Here is a 21305-nt window from a genome sequence, read left to right on the forward strand (position 1 = left end):
AAACAAATTAGGTGACCTCCTCTGTTGAAGTGGCCCAGCTTTTCAACTCAGTGCTTCTTACAGACCGGCTTGTGCATGTTAAAATACATTTACAAACCCTATGAACTGTGTTGTCCCAATCTGCCCTCTCTCTATGGTATATGGCTACTGCTTCTACTCTAACTCTGTGGTAAGAAAAATAATTTTATGAATTTTGAGGTTTGCCAAATGGAATTATCTGCAATACTGCATGGGTAAAAATCCACAGCTGTGGAAGGAGAGTAGCAGCCTAAACAAAAGCATGTTTTTATACCTTTTTTTTAATGCCATAAAATTGCCTTTTTTTTCCTCCAAGAAAGCTTAAAAAAAAAAAAAAAAAAAAAGAGACCACAAACTCTAAATCCATCACTAATTAGACCAGATGAGTAAGAACAGAAGAATGTCAACTCAGGATCAAAACCAGATCTCAAAGCAGAAACATATTCTAAAATTCACACAATTTTTTTTTTTTTTTTTGAGTTGTGCTGTTAAAGTTATGAGGAAAAGCTTTTACACAGAAGCAAACAAAATGAATTGCAAGGATGTGTAACTATTTGATGAAGAAGCATAATAAAACATAGGACGCTCCACTGCATTAACTGTTTTACATAAACTAAGTCTAATATATAAAAAACATTTTGTAATTCTGTTGTGTACTGAAGACAGATATTTAAAATTCTGGTAAGTTTTGGCAAGTTTACAGCAAAATATTTCGTGATTGAAGAAGATTTCATTTAACTACAAGACGCTCTTTTTAAAAAAAAAAAAAGAAACAATCTTCCCTTTAGGGTGACAAAATGTGGTACTTTTACCTCAAAGTAAGTATAAAAATGATTAGCAATAACAAAAAATCCTACCAACTTTACAGCAGCAAGCATTAATTAGTGCAAAATAATTTTAGTTTCAAGTTCAGCATCAGTTACTTCTCCTTATTCAAGAAGAGTTTTCCAGAGAAGCTTTTCTGCTGCTGAGCATGTACAGAGGAAAAGCACACTAAGGAAGGACGTTGCCTTCAGAAACCAGTTGTCTCCAACTGTATGAGTTGTCCTGACTGAAAACGACTTCTCTGCTTCCCACGAATCCATCTCTGTCGCAAAACCTTGTACAGAACATCCCAAAATTACCAGACTAAATGGACTGCACAAAGGGATTCCACTGTTTTCTTTTCCCTGCCAAAGGTTTTCCAATCCTCACATGAATGCTAACATATGATGAAAAGTTTCACAAGATATTTCATCCACTTCATACACTTTATATTGCCTGTGACATCAACAGCCTTTTACCTCAAAAACAAAATGTTACTTAACACACTAAATTAAGTTTTAAGTACACAGTCCAAGTGTCTGTCCTTTTTAATAAAAAGCAAGCCAAAATGTAGTTTTACACCTTTCTCACATTCTTGTCTGTTCTTTTTGCAGTTGACAGAAACCAAGTACCACACACCAGCTAGCCCTCCAGAGACAATTCTGAAGCATATGGATTAAAGCTGACATTTAAGAAATGCAGTGAAAATAGGAAATAGTCCATATGTACAGTGCAGCAAGATTAATGTCTCTGTAGAAACCTAGGCTTTTGGAAAGTCCTGAAGGTTTGTTTTGAAGATCTGCTTTCTCAGGTTTCTTGCATGAATGTTTGTATTTGTCTACAAACTTTTTTTTGATTATCTGCTTCACGAATAAATTATTAAAAATATTCAGAAAAACTGCAACATTTTACTTCTTACATTGCAGGTGTTTGAATAGGGAAGGGAAATATAAAAATATCTCACTTTATATTTGACTTTAGTTTGAAACACTAGAAGCATATTACCAAGTAAAGTTAAGTGATCATCTTAGAAAATGTTTACTTTTTTTTTTTTTTAGAAAAGGAAAAGAAGTACTCCTTCAAGCTGCCACTGACCTTTTCAGACTCTTATTGACAGATAATGTAATTAACTGAACGTAACTTATTTTTTTTTTCCTACAAGCATTCTAAAACAGTTAATGTGAAAACTTATTTTGATATTCATTGTATGATAGAAAATAAGTAGAAACAGCACCATGTGCCACACACAAATGCTTGGGTAATATTCAGCAATGCATTACTCAACACTTGAAGCTGTAGGTGCACTGCTGAAATTAATTCTCGACATGCTGTTCTTTTCTTAAATTAAAGCCTCAGTAGGAATTAGGGATAAGTCTTCACTGTTCTGTTTACTCAGGTATTTTCACAAGTTGATAATACTGACTGCGAGAGATGATGTTTAAGAAGGACCCATTTGATGGTCTTGAGCACCCCCTTGCATTTCTCCCATGATTTGCTTACCTGTTTGAGGACTTTTCCCTTTACTTGCAAAGGCTGGAGGCTGCAGCTAGAATTTATAACAAACAAACAACACACAAAACACACACACACAAAAACAGGAAAATCCAGGTTTGTATTACATAAACATAGAAATTTCCATTCATTAGTAAAACATAACTGCAAATCCAGAAAACACAAACATTCTAACCAATATGCAGAAAGTTTGTACCTAATTGCCCACAAACAAATGAAATGACAGTAGTTTCAGTAACCAGATGTGGTAATTTACACTGGAAGTCATTACAGTGAAATATATTTATGAAAACTTAATTCTCAATGATACATAGAAAAGTTTAGTGCAGTCACTTTATGTAATCACACACAGATTTGCAAGTTGTAGTCACCAGAATTTTGTATTTACTCAGAATACAGAAAAAGCTATATAAAATTACATAATCTCCTATGATGAATGTCAACAAAATCCAGTTGCTTTCATTGTTACATGACTACACTAAGATGTCTATACCATCTTTGAAGTAGCAACAGATTCTCAATGCAACCTTGGAAAAACTGCCTTGCAAAGACAGTTATTCACTTTACAGAACCATTATCTCAAATGGATGGCAAGTAGCTGTTCCTCCTGCAGCCAGCCTGTAACTGACTGACACATCTATAGGTCATCACCTGGAGGTGCAAGACAGTTCAACGGTTGAACTAGAACAAGACAACTCAGTTCCAGTACTGAATATGATAGGGTATATATATCCCAGAGGGGATTTAAAATTAGTTTTATTTCTCATTTGAAATCAAAACAACACTTCAAATTACTTTTCATTAAATTGATATTGAAAAATAATGATTAGGAAAAAGATTTACTAGAATTTTGAAACAAAGTTTTACCAGGCCTGTAAAAGGGACAGGACCCTGAAAGGGCTGCCTGAAACACTGCATGGACAGGACAAGCAGAGATGAGAACACCTGCTAAATTCCCCAGACTTCTGACAACCATCCCAGTTCCTGCCTCACCAGGCAAGCAGGCAGAACACACCAGCTTCACTAAGTGTTAATTTTTATTTTTTTATTTTATTTATGTTTTTTTAATCATCTCTTTCCAAGCAATATTTCTATCCTCAATCCATTACTACCCTGTGCTGTAATCCAACTGGACTGCAGAAACACTTTGAACAGAAAAGTTGGCAGTGGCTGCACGTCATGTGGGTCAAGAAATCAAGATATTGCTGAGCTTTAGTAGACAGAGATGTTTCAGGAGCTCTTAGATTACTATCAGCACGTCTCTGTATTCTGAGTTTACTGTACACATTGTAATGTAGATAACACAACTGGATTGCACAATACTTTAAGATATTAATAGTTAATATATGCTATTATTAAAACAGGCTCATGTAGAGAAGAAAAACTGAAGTTTTTTTTAGGCCAAAATAACCCTCAGCACAAATCAAAAGGCATGTAAGCAGGATGAAGTTCTGATCACATGCACAAGTATACTGCTAGACAGTGTAACATTTATATTATTTACGTTGTACTGTTTAATCCTGTTATTTAACATGTTCAGACATAAAAGTATATTTTGCTTACCAAACTCAGTTATATCAGGATATATTTTTCATAGTTTTTGTATGCTTAGACTGAAATCAATTATCAAGTTTTCCATAAAATGTTTCTGAAATACCATTAACTATTAAACAGAATAATGGTTCTTGAGCTAATATGTTTAAATGCACCCAAACAAAATAAAGGCACTTACATTCCCACTGCTCATATCAGCTTTTGACTCCCCACCTGAGGGAAGAAATATGAATTCAGAACTTGAACGTTACTATTTTCATTATTTTCCCACACAGGTGTTATGAATTACTTACCACCAGGCTGCGCAGCTTCAAGAGGGTATTTACGAGGCCTTCCTCTTTTCCGTTTCACTATGACAGGCTGATTTTCCTATGAAAAATAAAGGACAAAAGTATTTTAGTTACTGTAACTGACATTCAGCATTTGATCAATATAATATAAAGACTGCTGCTAACACAATGTGCTAGTTGCAGAAGTAATGCTTGTCTGTTTAAAAATATAGGCGAGGCAGGTTCTGTAAGAGATGCTGCTGTTTATAAAATCCATAGCTGAAAGGAAACAAGACAACTCCTGATTGTATTAAATTTTCTGTGGCTGTAAGGAAGTGGTATTTAACAGTCCTAATTATCCCAGTATACAGGTTGGTAAAGTTCTTTATAAACCTATACATACATACATATACATATACATATATATATATATATATATATATATATATATGTATATAAACACACACACCTTTATATACCTATATACAGAGGGTCTTTAGTTAAAAAAACAAAAACTTTTAAGTTTAAACTATGAAGGACATCTACAAGTAATAAATACAGGCTGAAAACCTCTAGCAACAGACTCTTCCATTTACAAGAAAGGAGTGTACAATCCCTCAGTCTAGAGGTGTCCTGTTTTCTTTTCACAGCTATTTATGGTGTTGGTGAAGTCAAAATTTTAATATTGCTGTCAGCAAAATACAAAGTACTTGTTTTCAGCGTGAACCTATATTATCCCAATTAGTTATCACGAATAACACCACTCACCTCTACAGAATTTTCGTTTGATTCTAGACCCTGCTTCATCTTTTCAGACATTTCCTGCTCGATGCTGGATTCATCTTCTCACAAACACACAGGAAAAAAAAAAAGAGAAACTGTGCATTTTTGTTTTGTTAGACAACAAAAAAGGTACAAGCCAGTCTCTGGACTAAAAGCATTCTGTTGCCCCAAATTCAGCTTCCCTATCAACACTCATTGGAAATCAACACTTTGCCTTGAAGCAACAATATGTTGAACTGCCAAAATGCTTCCCTAACACTAGATGAGTTAGAAGTGACTTTTAATTTAAGGTGAAAAAAGTTCAACAAACCACTGTATAATTTTCTTCCACATCCCATGAAATTGGAAGCTGTATACAGCATAGTGAGGATATAAGCTCCCTGCAAAAACAGCTTCAGATTTTTTTTAAAACATGCTCACTGGAGAGACAAAACTATTAGCTCAAACTGGTATTAGGAAAGGTACATCATTCACACAAAGGCAGACTCTAGTTACATCAAAGTCACTATTAGCCCTGTGGACACACTATTTTTATTACTTTTTTAAAAAGCGTTATTTAATGTGTCAATTACAACAGTGTAGCTTGTAAGCTCTTTCTTTGTTGTTTTTTCTTTGTAAACAGACAGGACTGTTTTTGATTGTGAACGTGTTCCACCCCCCCTGCCCCAATAAACCCTTACTTACTTTTGGTTAGAGTTGGAAGAAGCTATTCTTTTCACATGTTCTGAACATGCTGTTCCCCCTGTCCAAATATGTATTTGCAATTGGCTTCCCTAGTCAGGCTGTATACTGAAGTGGATGCGTAATATCCCTGTAACTCCTTATCTGGGTCAGGCTATCATCACCAGGAACATGAGATTTGCACTCACCATTAAAAGAACTGAGAATAATGTAGTATTTGATAGCACTAATATTCTCTAGTTGCTTTCTGTTCTATATGCAAGTATTTGACTGGGACTGAATTTCTCATTGCTCCCAGAATCATTCAGATGAAAGTAGCATTCAGTATGGGTTAAATTGCAAAGACTGTATTTTCATTACCTTTTACTTCCACAGCATTTCTAGGAAGTGTATGCGTTGCATCAATTTCTTTGGACACTTCTGCTGTATCACCTGAAGTAACTTCCTGCATTGTTTTGAAACAAAGAAAAAAGCAACTTACTACAAATTAAAGAAATTGTCAGTTACCTGGATTTAAAAATAAACAAAAAAAAAAACAGCTATTTTGTAATCTCTTAAAAATGTTGATGCTGAGAGCCTTCATTAAAATCAATGGGCAAGATAATCCAAAATATTCTGCATGTACTCTTACAATGAACACCCATTTTTCCTTAAGTTCCTATTCTGACCTGGAGGGGATTTGTGCAAATACAGGACTTGGGTCAAGGACTTGCTGATCTCAGATCAGTACAAACATAAAGATGCTGAACTGACTGGAGAGCTGGCCTCCCACAGTGCTCCATGGGATCCTAAGTTCTTAACTATTGGGCAAATTGGTTCATCACAGATCAAAAATATTTGGTCACTACACTGTGTACAACAACAGAAACCTCTGCAATTTTTTTTTTCAGTTGACCCCATGAAAGAATATAGAATTAGTATTCTATATTCATTTTGCGTTCAACACAATGCAAAATTAATTATCATTTAATAATGGAAATACCTCCTAAAGTAAACTGCTATAGAAATAAAAACTTAGACTTAAGTCTTATTTACATTACAATTACAGAACATTAAAAAGTGTTCTTGAAAATACCTTGGTGTTAATAGGTTTTGTTTCGGAACACTGACTTTGTTCATCATCTTTTCTCACATCCTGAGCAATCGGCTCGTTGCCTGAAAAACAAACAACAGTTCAAGCATTAAAAAAAAAAAGTATTTGTCAGATTTTGATGTTGCTTTTACACCGGCAATACCATTAGTGCTATTGGAATAATATTAAAAAGCAGCATCTTATTTACAGAACTATGAACAGGAAGTTATGCTGATCTCTCTTTGAACAGGAACACAAAATAATTACAACAAAGAATTCCATGTTTCTTATTTTTTTGAAATATGAGCTCAAAATTGAAATTTTACTGATACCGTATCAAAAAATTAAACATCAACCGTAACTTTAATCCAACCAGAGAAATCTGTTAATGAAACGTGGGACACTATCATAAATACTGCCTGGCTTCAAATTGCTTCCTTCATCAAATCAACGTTCTTAAAAGCAGAAAGAAAACAGTTATCAAAGAAATGACATAATTAGTTAGCCTAATGTACCTTTTTTATTGTTTTGTTGCAAAAAAAAAAAAAAAAAATCAAAAAAATTTAGTAAGCTTTTTTTGAAGTAAGTTTTTGCTTCAGTTGAAGGCAGAGTTTAAATAGCTATTACTGTCTCATTAAATAGCTATTATCATCTCATTATTATGTCAACAAAATGGCTGAACAAATGTATTAGCTTAGAAATATTTATGCCGTTCAATGGACTAATTTCCTTCTCAACTTTTGCTTCTAGACACACAAAAAGGTTACTCTCGAACTTTGGTTTTCCCAGTCTAACAGAAAGAAACAATGTCCATTGAATGGCCAGGTATTTCCTTGATGATCAGCTCTCCTTAGCTTTATTTTCCTTCCATTTTTTTTTGTTTAAGGATAAAGTCAGCAATTATTTTATAGATTAAAGAAAGTTTGTTCCCCTATGATCAAAAAAGCTACAATACTCTTCTGTATACTACTGAATTTGCTACCCTATTATTTTAAAGTATATGAAGCTATTTCAAATATGTTGAGCTGTTTTGGAAAGATGTATTTTTTTTGGATTTTGTAATTCCCCATTCCAGTCTTTCCTTCAAGAGAGAATTTTATGGCCTGATCACAGCAGGACTTTATTTTGCAACAGAAAAGCTTTACACATATTTGTACATTTCTGTATCACTTACATTTTCCTTTATCTACTGTTCCTGAAGATTTACATTGTATTCCTTTAGATCTATGTTCTTCAGTTATCTTGGTATCCATGTTTTCCACCTATGCATAAAATACAAAGAAAGACAACTCTTTACCTTCTTTTCCATCTTTTTTCCTCTCCCATAAAGTTTATAAACATAGAAGGGATACAGTTATTCCTATTCACTACTTTAAATACAATATCCATTAACATGGTAAGTAGTGGAATTACAAAACCTGTCTCTTTCTACAGCACAAAGAATGTTACTACTATTATGAAAGCACTTCTGGCTTGCAGTATTTGCACATTTTTTAATCGATCCTTTTAATAAAAAAATGCTTAGTTTTAATTAGGCATCCTACTATGTGTTTTAAAAGGAATGTATCATAGCAATATACTCAAAATATATTTGGATTTGAACGAAGGACACTCTCCAACAAGCAGAAACAAAATCCGTATCTCATTAGAACAAAAACATGATCAAACAACATCGTAATATATATATATATAATATATAGTATAATAATATGTTTTATATATATTACTATATATAATATATTACAAAGTTAAAAAAAAAGTTGAATATTCAAGTTCAAGAAACTATAGACACATTTTTTAACCTGTCACCTATGTAAACTGTCTTGCTACTGCTCCATAAGAAACACTTCAAAATCTTCTCAATTATCCTTATTATAATTACAGGTTCCACGTTCTTGTGAGATCACAGTGGACTGCACTAAAAGAGCAGCTTTCTAGTCCCAATCAAAGGCCCCACTATAATCCCTATTTTGCCCTCTTTTCTCAAGAAGAGGAACAAGCTTCTACCTTCTAACAGTTAAGAACACTCTTGAAATAGCTGTAAAACGTTAAACAACAATAAAAGATTTATTTACTTGTAAATTCAAAAGAGTAATGAGGCATCAACCTACACAGCTGCACAGTCTCCATATATACACATATATAGGCTCTGCATATACAAGAAATAATATTTTTGTTTAGAGAATATTTAATGTAAATAGAAGTTTTAATGTAAATAGAAGTAATGCAAGCAAGAAGAAAGCAGCATAAACTGATAGTAAACTTTTTTAAAACAAAACAAAACAAAAAAACTTACATGAATAGTTTCTCTTCCTGTAGCAATATTCCTCTGCTGCAAATCTACTAAAAATAATAAAAAAAATAGAAAAAAGTTTAGCAGCAAAATATCTTCATATCTTCTATTTCACCTCTCTGAAAGGGCTCTAAATAAATATGTGACACTATATAACTTGCTTTCAGTGTTGAAAATACCATTTACCCAAGCACCTTACCCTTTAACAGTATATCATCAAACAAAAATAAAGCAAATGGATTTCTAAAGCATAGATAGATGAGAATCATGTTAAGATTAAAATACAGGCATTCACGAGGCTGTGTTCTGTGGAACATACAGGAACCTTGAAGTCGCAAATACACTTCTGACATTTGAATGAGTCAGTCACCAACATCGCAGACCTAGATGCTACATCATGGGATGAAGTAAGCTATGCTGAAAACTAAGCTGTAACATCAGGCTTGGCAGAGAACTAAAGTCTGCACAATTGTAGCAGTGAGACAGCGCACATACAGAAGCTGTTTGATTGCTAGACTGTGCTGTACTCCAGAGCCAAACCTTACATATCACAAAAACGTGGAAAATAATTACGTATTATGGAAACTAATGAGTCCTTCGCAATTTGGAAAAATTCCATACCTTTCAAAGTCACTTCATATAGATATAAGTAGAGAAAAAAAAAAAAAAGCTGCTCTGTGAGAGGGTTCAAAAAAAAAAAAAAAACAAAAAAAGAACCACCTTTATATCTGATTCACATAGGCAAATGAATTAGTATTTTTATTTTAAAAAGCTGCTAACACTTTCCAACCAGCTTTTCTTTCAGCTAGAACATAAACCCACGATCCAATAAAGCCATTTTTACATAAAACTCTATACAGTTTGTAGCTGATTTCTTAAACCTGTAAGTTTTAGGAACAATTTATGCACAGCTATACTGTTTAGTTGCACAATATCTTCCAATTTTTAAAGCAGTGTCAAATGAAGAGCTAGATCCTACCCACTCAAACAGCAATGATTTGTTTACATTCCAAGGAAGCTTGGACTACTAAACTACTGTGTCTGCTGTTCATACTGATGACAGGACACACATTTGTCTTTTAAACAACTTCCTTTTACGTACGTTGAGCTATATGTATATATATATATACATAAAAGAGAGATTATTGTGTGTGGGGGGAAAAAGCAAAAAAAATCTCTACCAAGAGCTACAAAGCATTATTCTTTCTTCAGTGTGTGTCATATCCAACATGATTTACACAACAAATGGATTTGTGTTAAACATTTTACATGGAACAAGATTATTGCAGCCAGTTCAATGTGCACATTTTAAAATTTAAGTAGTGTCTGTCTGGGTGACTGCGTGATGTGAAGTGGCACAGATCTGGTGTCCTGAAGACCACATTCTTCTAAGCCATTCTTGGGATTTACACTTTCTTTCTTGTGAGTTGAGCATGTCTCTTAATACCTGGATGAATACACTACACCATTAAAGTAGGTATATGAATTTGACCTACCCCAAGAATAAAAAGGAATCTAAGGCTTCACAAGGCAAATTTTTATGGTAAATTTTTATGCATATACAAGTAAGCTTTATAGAGCACCCTTTCAGTTTATGCTTTCAGCTGCAATTTCCATAAGAGGAAATGCATCTTTAACCTCTCTGGACTCTATACAGCAATATCACTGGTACCTCCTGGAATTCATTTTAGTTTTGCTTGTTACTCCATTAACTGAAGATTAACTCTCATCTGGTAGTGTTGTAAACATCTTTGTAAAGCATCTGGAGCATGCAATCCATCAGGATGGGAACAAAGTTGGGGTGTGTTTCTGCTTTAATAGGAAAGCCAAACAACTGCAACACATTTCAAAATGTGTTTCTAGGAATGAGGGATTTTTTTCCCCCTGCATTTAAGACTAATTTAATACATTGAAAAGGAATTACTGAGCACAGATCTAGAGTTGACTGAGATTTCTAGCTAGGTGACTACCTACTTATGAATACTATTCAAATTTTAGTGGATGGATAGATTTCAGAGGTTAGCCAGAAACGTTTTAATCTGATGGAAGGCAAAACAGACTAAAAAAATTCCCATTATTATTATTATATATATATATATATTTTTTAACTTTCTGTAAACTCTCCGTGGCTTAGTCATACATTACTTAATTGACATCATATCCCCAAGGGGCTGTCATGACACCAGAAACAAGGTTGTTCTAATTTCAGAAAGAAAGCCACTCGTTGCAGAAGTTTCTGTTCCTGAGCATCAAACATTATTTTATTTATTGAGTGCTAACATTCTTTTGAAATCCACATTTTTTTAATTTTTTTTTTTAACTTTAAGTGCTTTCCACCTTTCTTTTAATGTATTATATTGGAAGAAAAGGCTGATCCTCCCGCTCTCTCCTGTAAACCAAATGCAAAGCCACATGAGCTCCTAAGAAGCATTTAGTGACGATTTCCACAGGCTTTGCTTCAAGACCTCTAGACAAAGTCTATATCAAATCTACAAAATTCCCCTTATGAGTAATAATCAAACCAGTATGAAAAATAATGTACTATCAGCATAAACATCACCTTTTTGTAGCTCTTTAATATGAAGATCCACACATACTTCTTCACTCCTTGGACTTTCAGGTTGTTGCGGCTAAATGCAAAATCAGAGAAAACAAAATATTACAGGCATCCAGCACAATTTTGTTTTGCTCCCCTACCTCACGTAGTAATTACTATTGCCTTTTGACTGATAAGCCTTCAATAGCTAAGACAGCAGTACAAATATTAATAGGAGACACTGCCAGAGCTCTGATACATTACTGTTGAACACTGCGGTGCCATGAGCTTGACCTTAGAGTTAACAATGGTATTATAAGAATGGATTAGTTTAACAAGGAGATCCCAAAAGAAATCTCAGGAAGGTGCAAATTCTTATTCCAAAAGGAGCTCTGGTCATGACAAGTACTCCAGAAACATACACACATATACAGAAAAATACATATCTAACCAAGTTGAGTGAACGTTTTCCAACTCATGCCTGTTTTCTTTGTTTCTTTTTTTTTTTTTAATAAAAGCTGCAGATCAGCTGTATATTACAAATGCATGGGTAAGTACACTTATGCAGCATGCAGTCAGATCCCAACACTGTAAACTCAGGTACACTGTCATGTGAACATAACCATACTGCCTGTAGGACCACCATCTTACACTGGTAAACAGTACAGCAGGCGGTACTGAACTCAACTCTGTAAATCCCACCAGACTGAAGCTGATGTGGATTTTCACAAAGTGCATTTCAATGCATTGAAACCATTGCTCAGAAACACTTAACTTGTCTGCCCTGTGCCTGGTGGCCTTTCCAGAAATGCTTGCAAGTCTCTGAGCCATGCTCTGAACCGAGGGATACAATAAAATGAACAGCACTGTATGCTTACTATTTTAAAACACTAATTGACTGCCACCTGTGAGTGTTAAGGCATATATGAATACTTTACAAGGTATACATGAATACTTTACAAGTAATATCAGAAACAACAACGTACAGTATAACTAGTTCTGAAGGAAACGCAAACTCGGATGTCACTGTCATGGAAGGAATACGGCTGAGGAAGGGAATTGGTTCTACCACAGAGTAACATAGACATCACACAATTTAAATGCCAACTGCTTAGAAGAGCAGCTAAATATTCCAAAAAAGTGACCTTCTAAATGTTTTGAGGTTCAAATACAATCCTTGCTGCACAGAAATCAAATATTTAGTAAGGAAACCCTAGAAAATTTATGTAGTCATACAAGAAACGGCCAAAAAAAAACCAACAAAAAACACATACCTCTTCAGTTTTCAAGTTAGTTTCAAGTTCGACTTCTTCTGCCAACTTTGGTAAAGCTGCATTATTGCCTAATGAAATACAAATACGTTAAAATTATTAATTACATTATGCCATAGTTACCTCATGCTACAGTAGGATGCTATCCCTCATGAACCAGCACATGAATTCAACCCCCTCCTGTAGGCAATGGAAACAATAGTTGCCTGTCTGTAGCAAACCAGCTTAAAAGAAACCTTGACATCTGCAAGAACACAAGTACTTCTCTGTTTTTCCTTAAATACAAAAAGATTGCAGAATAGAAGTTACCAGGATTTACCACAGCTTATTTATGGACTTCAGACTTCAGCTTTTCTTGCTTTTCCTTTGAAAACATCAACAGATTTTCTCACAAAATTCCGAACAGCAAGTTACCTTTGTATTAAATACAAACTACTGTTACCCCGGTACTTACAAAGCCTGCATCAGTGGATGACAAGAAACCAGTGAAACACCAAAACAGAAAAACTAACATTCGAGACATACGTGAGAAGGAAAAGGTTTTGAAAGAAGTGTTTAACCAACATCATTCCATGTCCCTTGGCATAACTGAGGACAGGCGTATTTCTCTACTTTTTTTTTTTCCCATTTTTTTTTTTTCCCCACAGTTTAATTTCTCCAAAATTTTAACAAACTTAAAATTTTGAATTCATTATGGCATTTACAGAACTTATTATTTCATAAACTTACTGCTTCAACTACTCTGGAGGCTCAAAAAGGAGAAAGGCTAAAAATAGCAGGATGTTCATTATGCGGTATTTTAAGGAACTAGCAACCATGCAAGTTCACTTCAAATGTTAAATTCCAGAAAAATAGATCTTAAAAATAAATCATAATAGCGTCATATGCTATCGTATCTTGAGTTCTATATTAAAAACAGACACCTAAAATCATTGCTCTCCTAAAACATTTGTTTATTTAGGATCACTAACTCCTCCAGAAACACGAAAGAGGATAATTTCAAGTCTATTAGTGTAGAGACAAGACAAAATTCAGCATAAGAGAATGAATTGAAGTATTACCATTAAGAAACTACCCTGAGAAAATCTGCAGTTACGACTAAGAATAGTTGCTCAATCTTCAAAACTCAGTAAGTTACCATTCTTAGAATGTTGAACATATGTTTAAATGAAATACATTCTCTTTCCTATAAAAGTACTCCTGAATTTCAGAACATGCTAGTAACAAAACCTATTTGTAGCTCCATGATAATTATCCCTTGCAAACATCATCATAACTTAGATCATAACTCAATACATTTTATCTTTCTGCACTATTTTTTGTTCAGTCACACCAACGCTCTCAGAATCACATGCTTAAAATATTTGCCACCAATTCTTAAAGATAGAGTTTTGCAAACTACACAGAAGTCTGGTATATTTGAACAGAAGTTATTAGTAATTCAGCATTTATTAATGACAACTATAAACTCAAGAGAGGAAAAAAGCACACAAATCCTCACCTGAATTAAATGTTGTATTACTTTTCTGAAAAGTAACTTCAATTCCAATATCATCTATTTTGACCAAGTTCAATTTGTTATCACTGCCATGTAGTTCTTCCACATGCAACACAGGCAGGTTCTTTTTTTCCCCTAATTCTGCTTCTACAGTCACTTCACCGTGGTCATTATTTACAGTTACTTCACTTGCAGAAACTAAGGAAAGAGCCTGTGGCCTAGGCAGTGGAGTCCTTTCAGAAAAGTCGCTTTCTAAAAGCAAGTTTGAGTTAAATTTACAGTTTACATTCTGTAGAGTTTCACGCTCTACTGCTGCTTCTGAAATCATACAAGAGAGTTCTGATGTATCATCTGCCTGCAACACATCTTCAGCTTGCTCGTCATCCTCATTTGCCTCTGAGGAAGGACTTGCACTCACAGCAGTCTCTGTACTAATCTCCACACAAAGAGCTTCATCTACACTCATGAGGTTCACCGAATTTTCATCCGTTTCTGTGACTTCACTGTCTACAGCAGTCTGAGATGCTGCTGATTCTTCCTGCACAATACTCTCAGGGGCCTCATTCTCTCTACCAATGACAAGCAAAGAATTATTGCTGTTTTCTGGGCCTGTGGTTGATAGGATGCATTCAATTTGGTTAGCAGTATTAAAGATGTCCTCACTTTTGTCTTTTTCTTCTGTACTCTCAGCAGCAAGTTGACTTTCTTCTATGACTGCAAAAGTGAAGAGACTATCACATTCTTCCATTGTGCTTAGAGTGATCACTGCCCCTTCCTCTTTATCTCCCATACTTGAAGCAGCATGTTGATCTTCACTGTTGGTGGCAACCCTCAGCACAGGAGCTCCACATTCTCCCACAAAAATCACAGAACCTTCGCTCTTTGCATCTGTATTGAAAGCAGCTAGTCCAAACCCTTCATCTACAGTTGCAGTGGTCTCCACGATCTTGCATTCCTCTGATGCATTTGGAGAGAGAATGGTCTCTTCATCTCCTTCTGCCACAAGAAGCTGACTTTCAGCTTGTGGTGCTGCACTGATCAGGACTATCTCACATTCTTCTGTCATACTTGTCGTGATCATAGCAGCTTCGTATCTCCCTTCTGTTTCTGAAGCAGTGAGTTTATTTTCATCTTGCACAGCTACACTAGACATAGGAGCTTCAAAACATTCTGCTGTACTTGTGGAGATCATTACTGTTTCATTTTTTGATTCCGTGTCTGAGACATGCTGAACTGCCTCTTCTGTGACCTCACCTGACATTAGGATTACTTGTTCTTCTACAACACTTGTGGAGATCATAGCACACTCATCCTTTTCTTCTTTACTGCTAGCAGTTGGTCGACTTTCATCATCATCTCCTCCCACACTGGATGCACTGGGCATGGGAACATCATATACTTCCATATCTATAGAAACCATAGTATTCTCACTTATTTCTTCTGTTTTCACAGAGGGGAGCTCACCATCGTATTCAATAGTGGCACTTGACATAGGAGCCTCAAATTCTTCCACGATACTAGTGGAAATCATCGTGCACTCATCTTTCTCCTGCTTGCTGCTAGAAGCATGCACACTCTCTTTAAATTCTGTAGCTGTACTGGGCATGGGCACCTCTGTGTCTTCGGTGTCTGCTAAGACCATAGAGCTTTGCCCACTTTCATTTGCTCTTGTAACAGCAAGCGGACCTTCCTCAGCATCCATGGCTGAATGTAAGGGAGCATCACTTTCTTCCACTGTACTGGTGGAGATAATATCACCTTTAACTTTTTCCTCTCTGTCAGGAGAAATAAGAGAGTTGTCATCTTCCTTTGGAATGGCACTACTTATGGAGCCATCAGGTTCTCTGCTACCAAAAGAAGTCATGGCGTTCTCATGTCCTTCTTCAGCACCAGGCTGACCCTTATCCTGCAGTGCCATAGCACTAGTCATGGGGCCCTCACACTCTTCAGCATCCATAGGAATGAGAGTACCTTGATGTTTTCCTGTATGTGCAGCCATGGCACCCTCATCAGCAGCACTTGCACTGGTTACACTACTTTCAACAATTCCTTTGGCATTTTTGCTGGTTGTGCCATGACTAGCTTCTTTCTCGGCACCCGTCACGCTGTCAACCATAAGCTTATTTACATTTGTGCCAGCCACTCCTGACTCAGCTTCCATTTGTTCGGTAACTATGCAGATAATGGAACTTTCACCTTCTTCTGCACCTATACAGACCAGCGCATTTTCACTTTCCATTCCTGTGCAAGGAGAAGCATGCTCAATTTCTTCATTTCCTCTTCCAGTACTGGTCACAATACCCTCATCTTCTTCATCCTCTTCTTTTGAGCCTGTACTAGTCACAAAACCTTCATCATCACATGAACCAATGCTAACCATAGTGATACTGGCTTCCTCTTTTGTTCTTGTGCTATCCATTAGACTTTCACATTTTTCAGCATCTAAAGAAACCACACACCCTTCATTGCTGTCCTCCAGTCCAGTGCAGACTACTGAAATTTCAGCATCATCTTCTGGAGTTATGCCTGTACTGGTCACTGTGCTTTCACCATTTATAGTATCCTCAGATTTGTCACCATTAGTTCCAGTTGTAGCCTCATTATTTGTGACCACTGCAATACACGCCCCACTTACAGTGCTTTCTCCTTGGGCATCTGTACCAGTCACTGAGCACATAATGAAGTTATGACCTCTTTCTTCTGCACCTGTGCAAGTCACAGTACCTTCGTGTTCTTTTACTCGGCCAGCTCTCTTACTGCCCCTGAATTCTGCTGAACTGTCACCACTTGTTGATCCTTCACCTGTTTCTGTCCCTGCACTAGTTACAGCGCCATCACTCTCCACTTCACCTAAGCAGGACACAGAACTTTCTAATTTGCTTGCATCTCCACAAGGTGAGGTCTTTCGCTTCTCTTCAGAGCCCGCACTAGTCACAGCATCATCTTTTTCTTCTGTCCCAGCACTATTCACACTATCTTCAATTTCTGCTCCACTTGCATTGACTGAATCCTTACCACTTTCTTCTGCATCAACCATGGTACAGTCACCATTTTCTTCTTTTGTACTTGTTAGGAAACTTTCACTTTCTGCTAACCCTTCAGTGACGACACTGCCACCGCCTTCTTCTGCTGCTGCAACTGTACACTCACCGATATCTGCTCCTGTGATGAAACTGCCTCTCTCACTACTTTTTACCCATACACCTGTTGTGAAACCTTCATCAGCTTCTATGCTTGTGCAGATTAACGCCACCTCACTTTCTTCTTCTGCGCAAGTGGTTGTAGCATCACTTTCCTTTTCAGAATGTGATGCACTCTCAGTTCGTTCTTCTCCTGTACTAGTGGCCATTACAGTGCTCTCAATCTTTTCTGTGCTAGTTCCTATCACAGTGGCTGGAGTTGTTTGCAGGCTGCTGTACAACAAACTAAGTTTGCTGCTTCCTGCACTGGTACCTACTGCATTGCTTTCATTTTTATCTTCCATGCCAATCACACCATTCCCTTCTTGCCTAGTGGCTACAACAGAACCTTTGACTGTTTCTTCAGGAACTCTTTTAGGCACTAACACAGAGGAAGATTGTATCATGTCATCAGCATCATGCACCTCATTCTTTTTCACATTATCCACCATTGTGCTCCTCTCTCCCTTTGTGGAATGGTCTGTTTGCAAACACTCTCTTTCTTTTCTTTTTATTTTTTTTAGGAGATGTCCTTTTGTTTTTACGCCTCCACAGTCTTCAGTCACGTCAGTCACTGAGCTTTCCTCTTTTGTTTTCAACTCTCTTCTTTGAGTGCTTTTTAACTTTGCTGATTTGTCATAACCTTCTTTAATAGGTAAGCCAGTTGTACTGCCTTCCATTGCCTGCTCATCAGGCTGTGGTGCCTCGTTATCCTTTTCTCTACTGTTTGTCATAGTGTTGTTGCCATCACCATCTTTCATGACAGAACTCAGCGTTGCGCTATCTTGTTGTTCCATGTATACAACCCGTGCTGCATCATTCTTCAAAATGAAAGCATCTTCAGACAAAGAAGTCCCATCTGAATTATGGCATTCTTCTTTAGACATACTATCCAAGGAATCTGTAAAATCTGAGATATCAATATCCATGGACTTTGCATCAGCAGCATCTTCTCTGGAAGAATTACCTGCTGAAGAAACATTATCTGAATTAGAATTTATCACAGTTTTAAAATTCTTTGGTTTTCTGCTGTCTTCTGAAGTTTCATCTTTACTGTGAGCATTCAGTGAGATTCTACGACTTGTTTCACGCACAGCACTCATTTTATAAGCTCCTTGTTTATTGGGTCCTTGATCCTTGGAAACTTGTTTGGACAAAGCGTCTAAGGCACCATCTTGCTTATTAGGGATATCTTGTTTAACAGTTTTTTCAACTGCAGCCAGAAACTGTGGTTCACAAGCTCCAAGATCTGCCATACTGTGTTTTAACTCCTTACTTGAAACAGAGAGCGCAATTTTTTCTTTTGCTGCGTACTTCGCATCTGCAGCTTGGAGTGAATTTAGAATGCTTTTTCCTTCAGTTTTAGATGCTTCTTGTACTTTTGCTTCTTCCACGTCAAGTTCCATCATCTCTCCCTCATGACCAGAATACACACCATCAGTATTTACACTTGACTTCTGAGGGGCTGGAGTATGGCTACTTACAGTTGTGCCAGCTGACTGCTTTTCCTCTCCCAACAAATCTTGGTTTGATACACTGCCTTTTCTGTTTTCACAGGGTATCTTTTTACTTTGTTTTTTATCCATTGCTACTGTGATGCCCAACACTTTTTCATGCCCACTGTCCACTTCTTTAATATCTTTATCCTCCGATTTGACACACTCTTCCTTCTTCTTTATTTCCTTGTTGCTGTGCTTTAAGCTTCTGCTTTTGTGACCTTCAACAGAGAACCTTCTTTCTAGTTTGGAGTTACTTAAATCTTTATCACCTCTACATTTCTCTTTAACAGATCCTCTTTCTCCAGAATGTAACTTAACTCTGTGACTGAAGTCTTTTTGTGATCCCTGAGTTGACTGTATGCCACTTTCATTTTCAGTATCAGCACCACTCTCCTCAAAAACTTTTTCATTCTTGGATATGTGTTGCTTATCTGAATCATTCTCTTCCATGCTCTTTTCTTTGTCCTGTTTCTGACTAGTCTCTTGTTTTGCTAAATTTTCCTGTAATTCAGTTTCAGATGCTTTGAGTTGTTTATTATGACTCTTTGACTTAGACTTTAACAATGATTTGTCTTCTACAAGGCTCTTAGATCTTCGTCTGTCTTTATGAACACCATCTTCTTGTTTCAAATTACATTCAGAATTAGTTGATTTTATTTCATGCTTATCTTCTGAGTAACTTTCACTCCTTTTTTGTGATGCAGAAGAAAGTTGCTTTGAGGCACTTAGGGAATCCTTCTGTGGCCTAGAATCACTCAGTGACCTTTTGGACTTGTATTCTGCTCTTGATTTTTCTGTTGAGAGATGCTTGTCTTTTTTATTTTCCTTACGCAGCAACTCTTCAGTTTTTAACGTGTGTTCAGAAATATTTTTTCCATCTTTTCCAGTCACTGATATTTTCCGCTCACTTCGGTGTTTACTTTTTCTTTCAGGTTTGTCATCTGCGGAAACCTTTATTTGTTGATTATGTTTCTGAGCACCATCCTCACCTTTCAAACCTCTCTCAGAAGAATGGAGTTCAACATCTTCACCTGACTTATGAGCATTGTCTCCTTTATGTTTGTGCTTTAAAGAAATTTTATCTTCTACAGCGGTTATTTCCTTTTCATTTTTATCTCTGTAAGACTTGGCTTCTTTTCTGGCAGAATTTCTTGTATGTTGAATTTCTGCGTCACTATCTTTTTTGGGGTGCTTTTCATTTTTAAATGTGGTTTTCTGCTTTTGTGGTTCTTCGGTATTAACTTCTGCTCTATCCAGTTTTTTTGGATCCCTCGTTTCACTGTCCTGCTGGGTTCCTTCAGCCTGAAGAGAGGTAGAGGTTTTTCTTTTGTGTTCCTTTTCCACTTTAGAATCATTTTTGCTTTCCTCAGTTGAATGCACCGATTCTGAAAGTCTTCTAAGCGGTTTAGAGATTTCACTTTTCCCATGATTATGCTTTAATTCTTTTGAAGAATTTTTTTCACAAGTCTGTAAAAGAAATTTAAACATGTTACACAGTTCCTCCACTATATGCCTGACAGAATTCTAGAAGACAAACTATCCATAAGAGCAATAGAGCAGGGGACCCACTTTCTGTAATAAAAATTAATTTAAAATATTGTTGGCAAGAAAAGGATATTTGCCTTATTTATTTCCACTGATTGCCATTGTGGGAAAGCCAAAAGAAACAGAAGTTAATGGTCTGCTTGACTTTGAATATCACTTCTTTATAAAGTAACCTTTCTTTCTAAAACAATTTAAATAGACTTTTAAATGGACAATTTAAAACCCTTTCAAAATATTAACCCTTTCAAATGTTCCATAATTTATTTCAAACAGCCATTATGCTGTTTAAATAAAAAATAAAAACCCACAAAAGATAGTTTTAGATTGCCAGCTTGACTTCCAGCTATCACTTTTTTGGTAATAACATTGTTGATAAAAACCTCTCAACCTAAAAGCTGTCTTTTCTGTACTATTCAGACTATATTTAGTTTCTCTATAAGTTCCCAAGGATAAATTTATATAGATCAAACTCCTCAAGTCTTTGCATGTAAGATGTACCTCACTCTTTTAGAAAATCCAATATGTTTTACAGAATACAGCTCAAAATCTCTCTTTTCTCCTACTACAAAATAGGCCAGCACCATACACTATGTAACCTAATATTTACTGGAATTCAGAAAACACTACCATGGTAATGTTGTATCACTAACCCAACTCAAAGTAGTAGCAGGAAAAAAAAATAATTCACAGGAATGAATGGAGTAGTATACAGTTTGGTATGGATGTATGAACAAGCCCTATTATAATTAAAAAGAAATATCACAACATTCGTTTATTGAAATGAATTTTAA

General features: G+C 36.0%; 1 protein-coding gene across 1 annotated transcript in view; it reads right to left on the bottom strand.

Annotated features, from left to right (window-relative positions):
• Positions 1-21305, bottom strand: part of BOD1L1 (biorientation of chromosomes in cell division 1 like 1) — a 35397-nt gene that overhangs the window by 5871 nt on the left and 8221 nt on the right. The window contains 11 exon segments of the mRNA XM_084517103.1: positions 2323-2368; positions 4067-4101; positions 4182-4257; positions 4926-4999; positions 5982-6066; positions 6697-6776; positions 7868-7955; positions 8990-9036; positions 11547-11616; positions 12797-12864; positions 14295-20436. Coding sequence (XP_084373229.1) covers positions 2323-2368; positions 4067-4101; positions 4182-4257; positions 4926-4999; positions 5982-6066; positions 6697-6776; positions 7868-7955; positions 8990-9036; positions 11547-11616; positions 12797-12864; positions 14295-20436 — 6811 coding nt within the window.

This window comes from Aythya ferina, assembly GCF_964211825.1.
Source record: "Aythya ferina genome assembly, chromosome: 4".
Taxonomy (NCBI): Eukaryota; Metazoa; Chordata; class Aves; order Anseriformes; family Anatidae; genus Aythya; species Aythya ferina.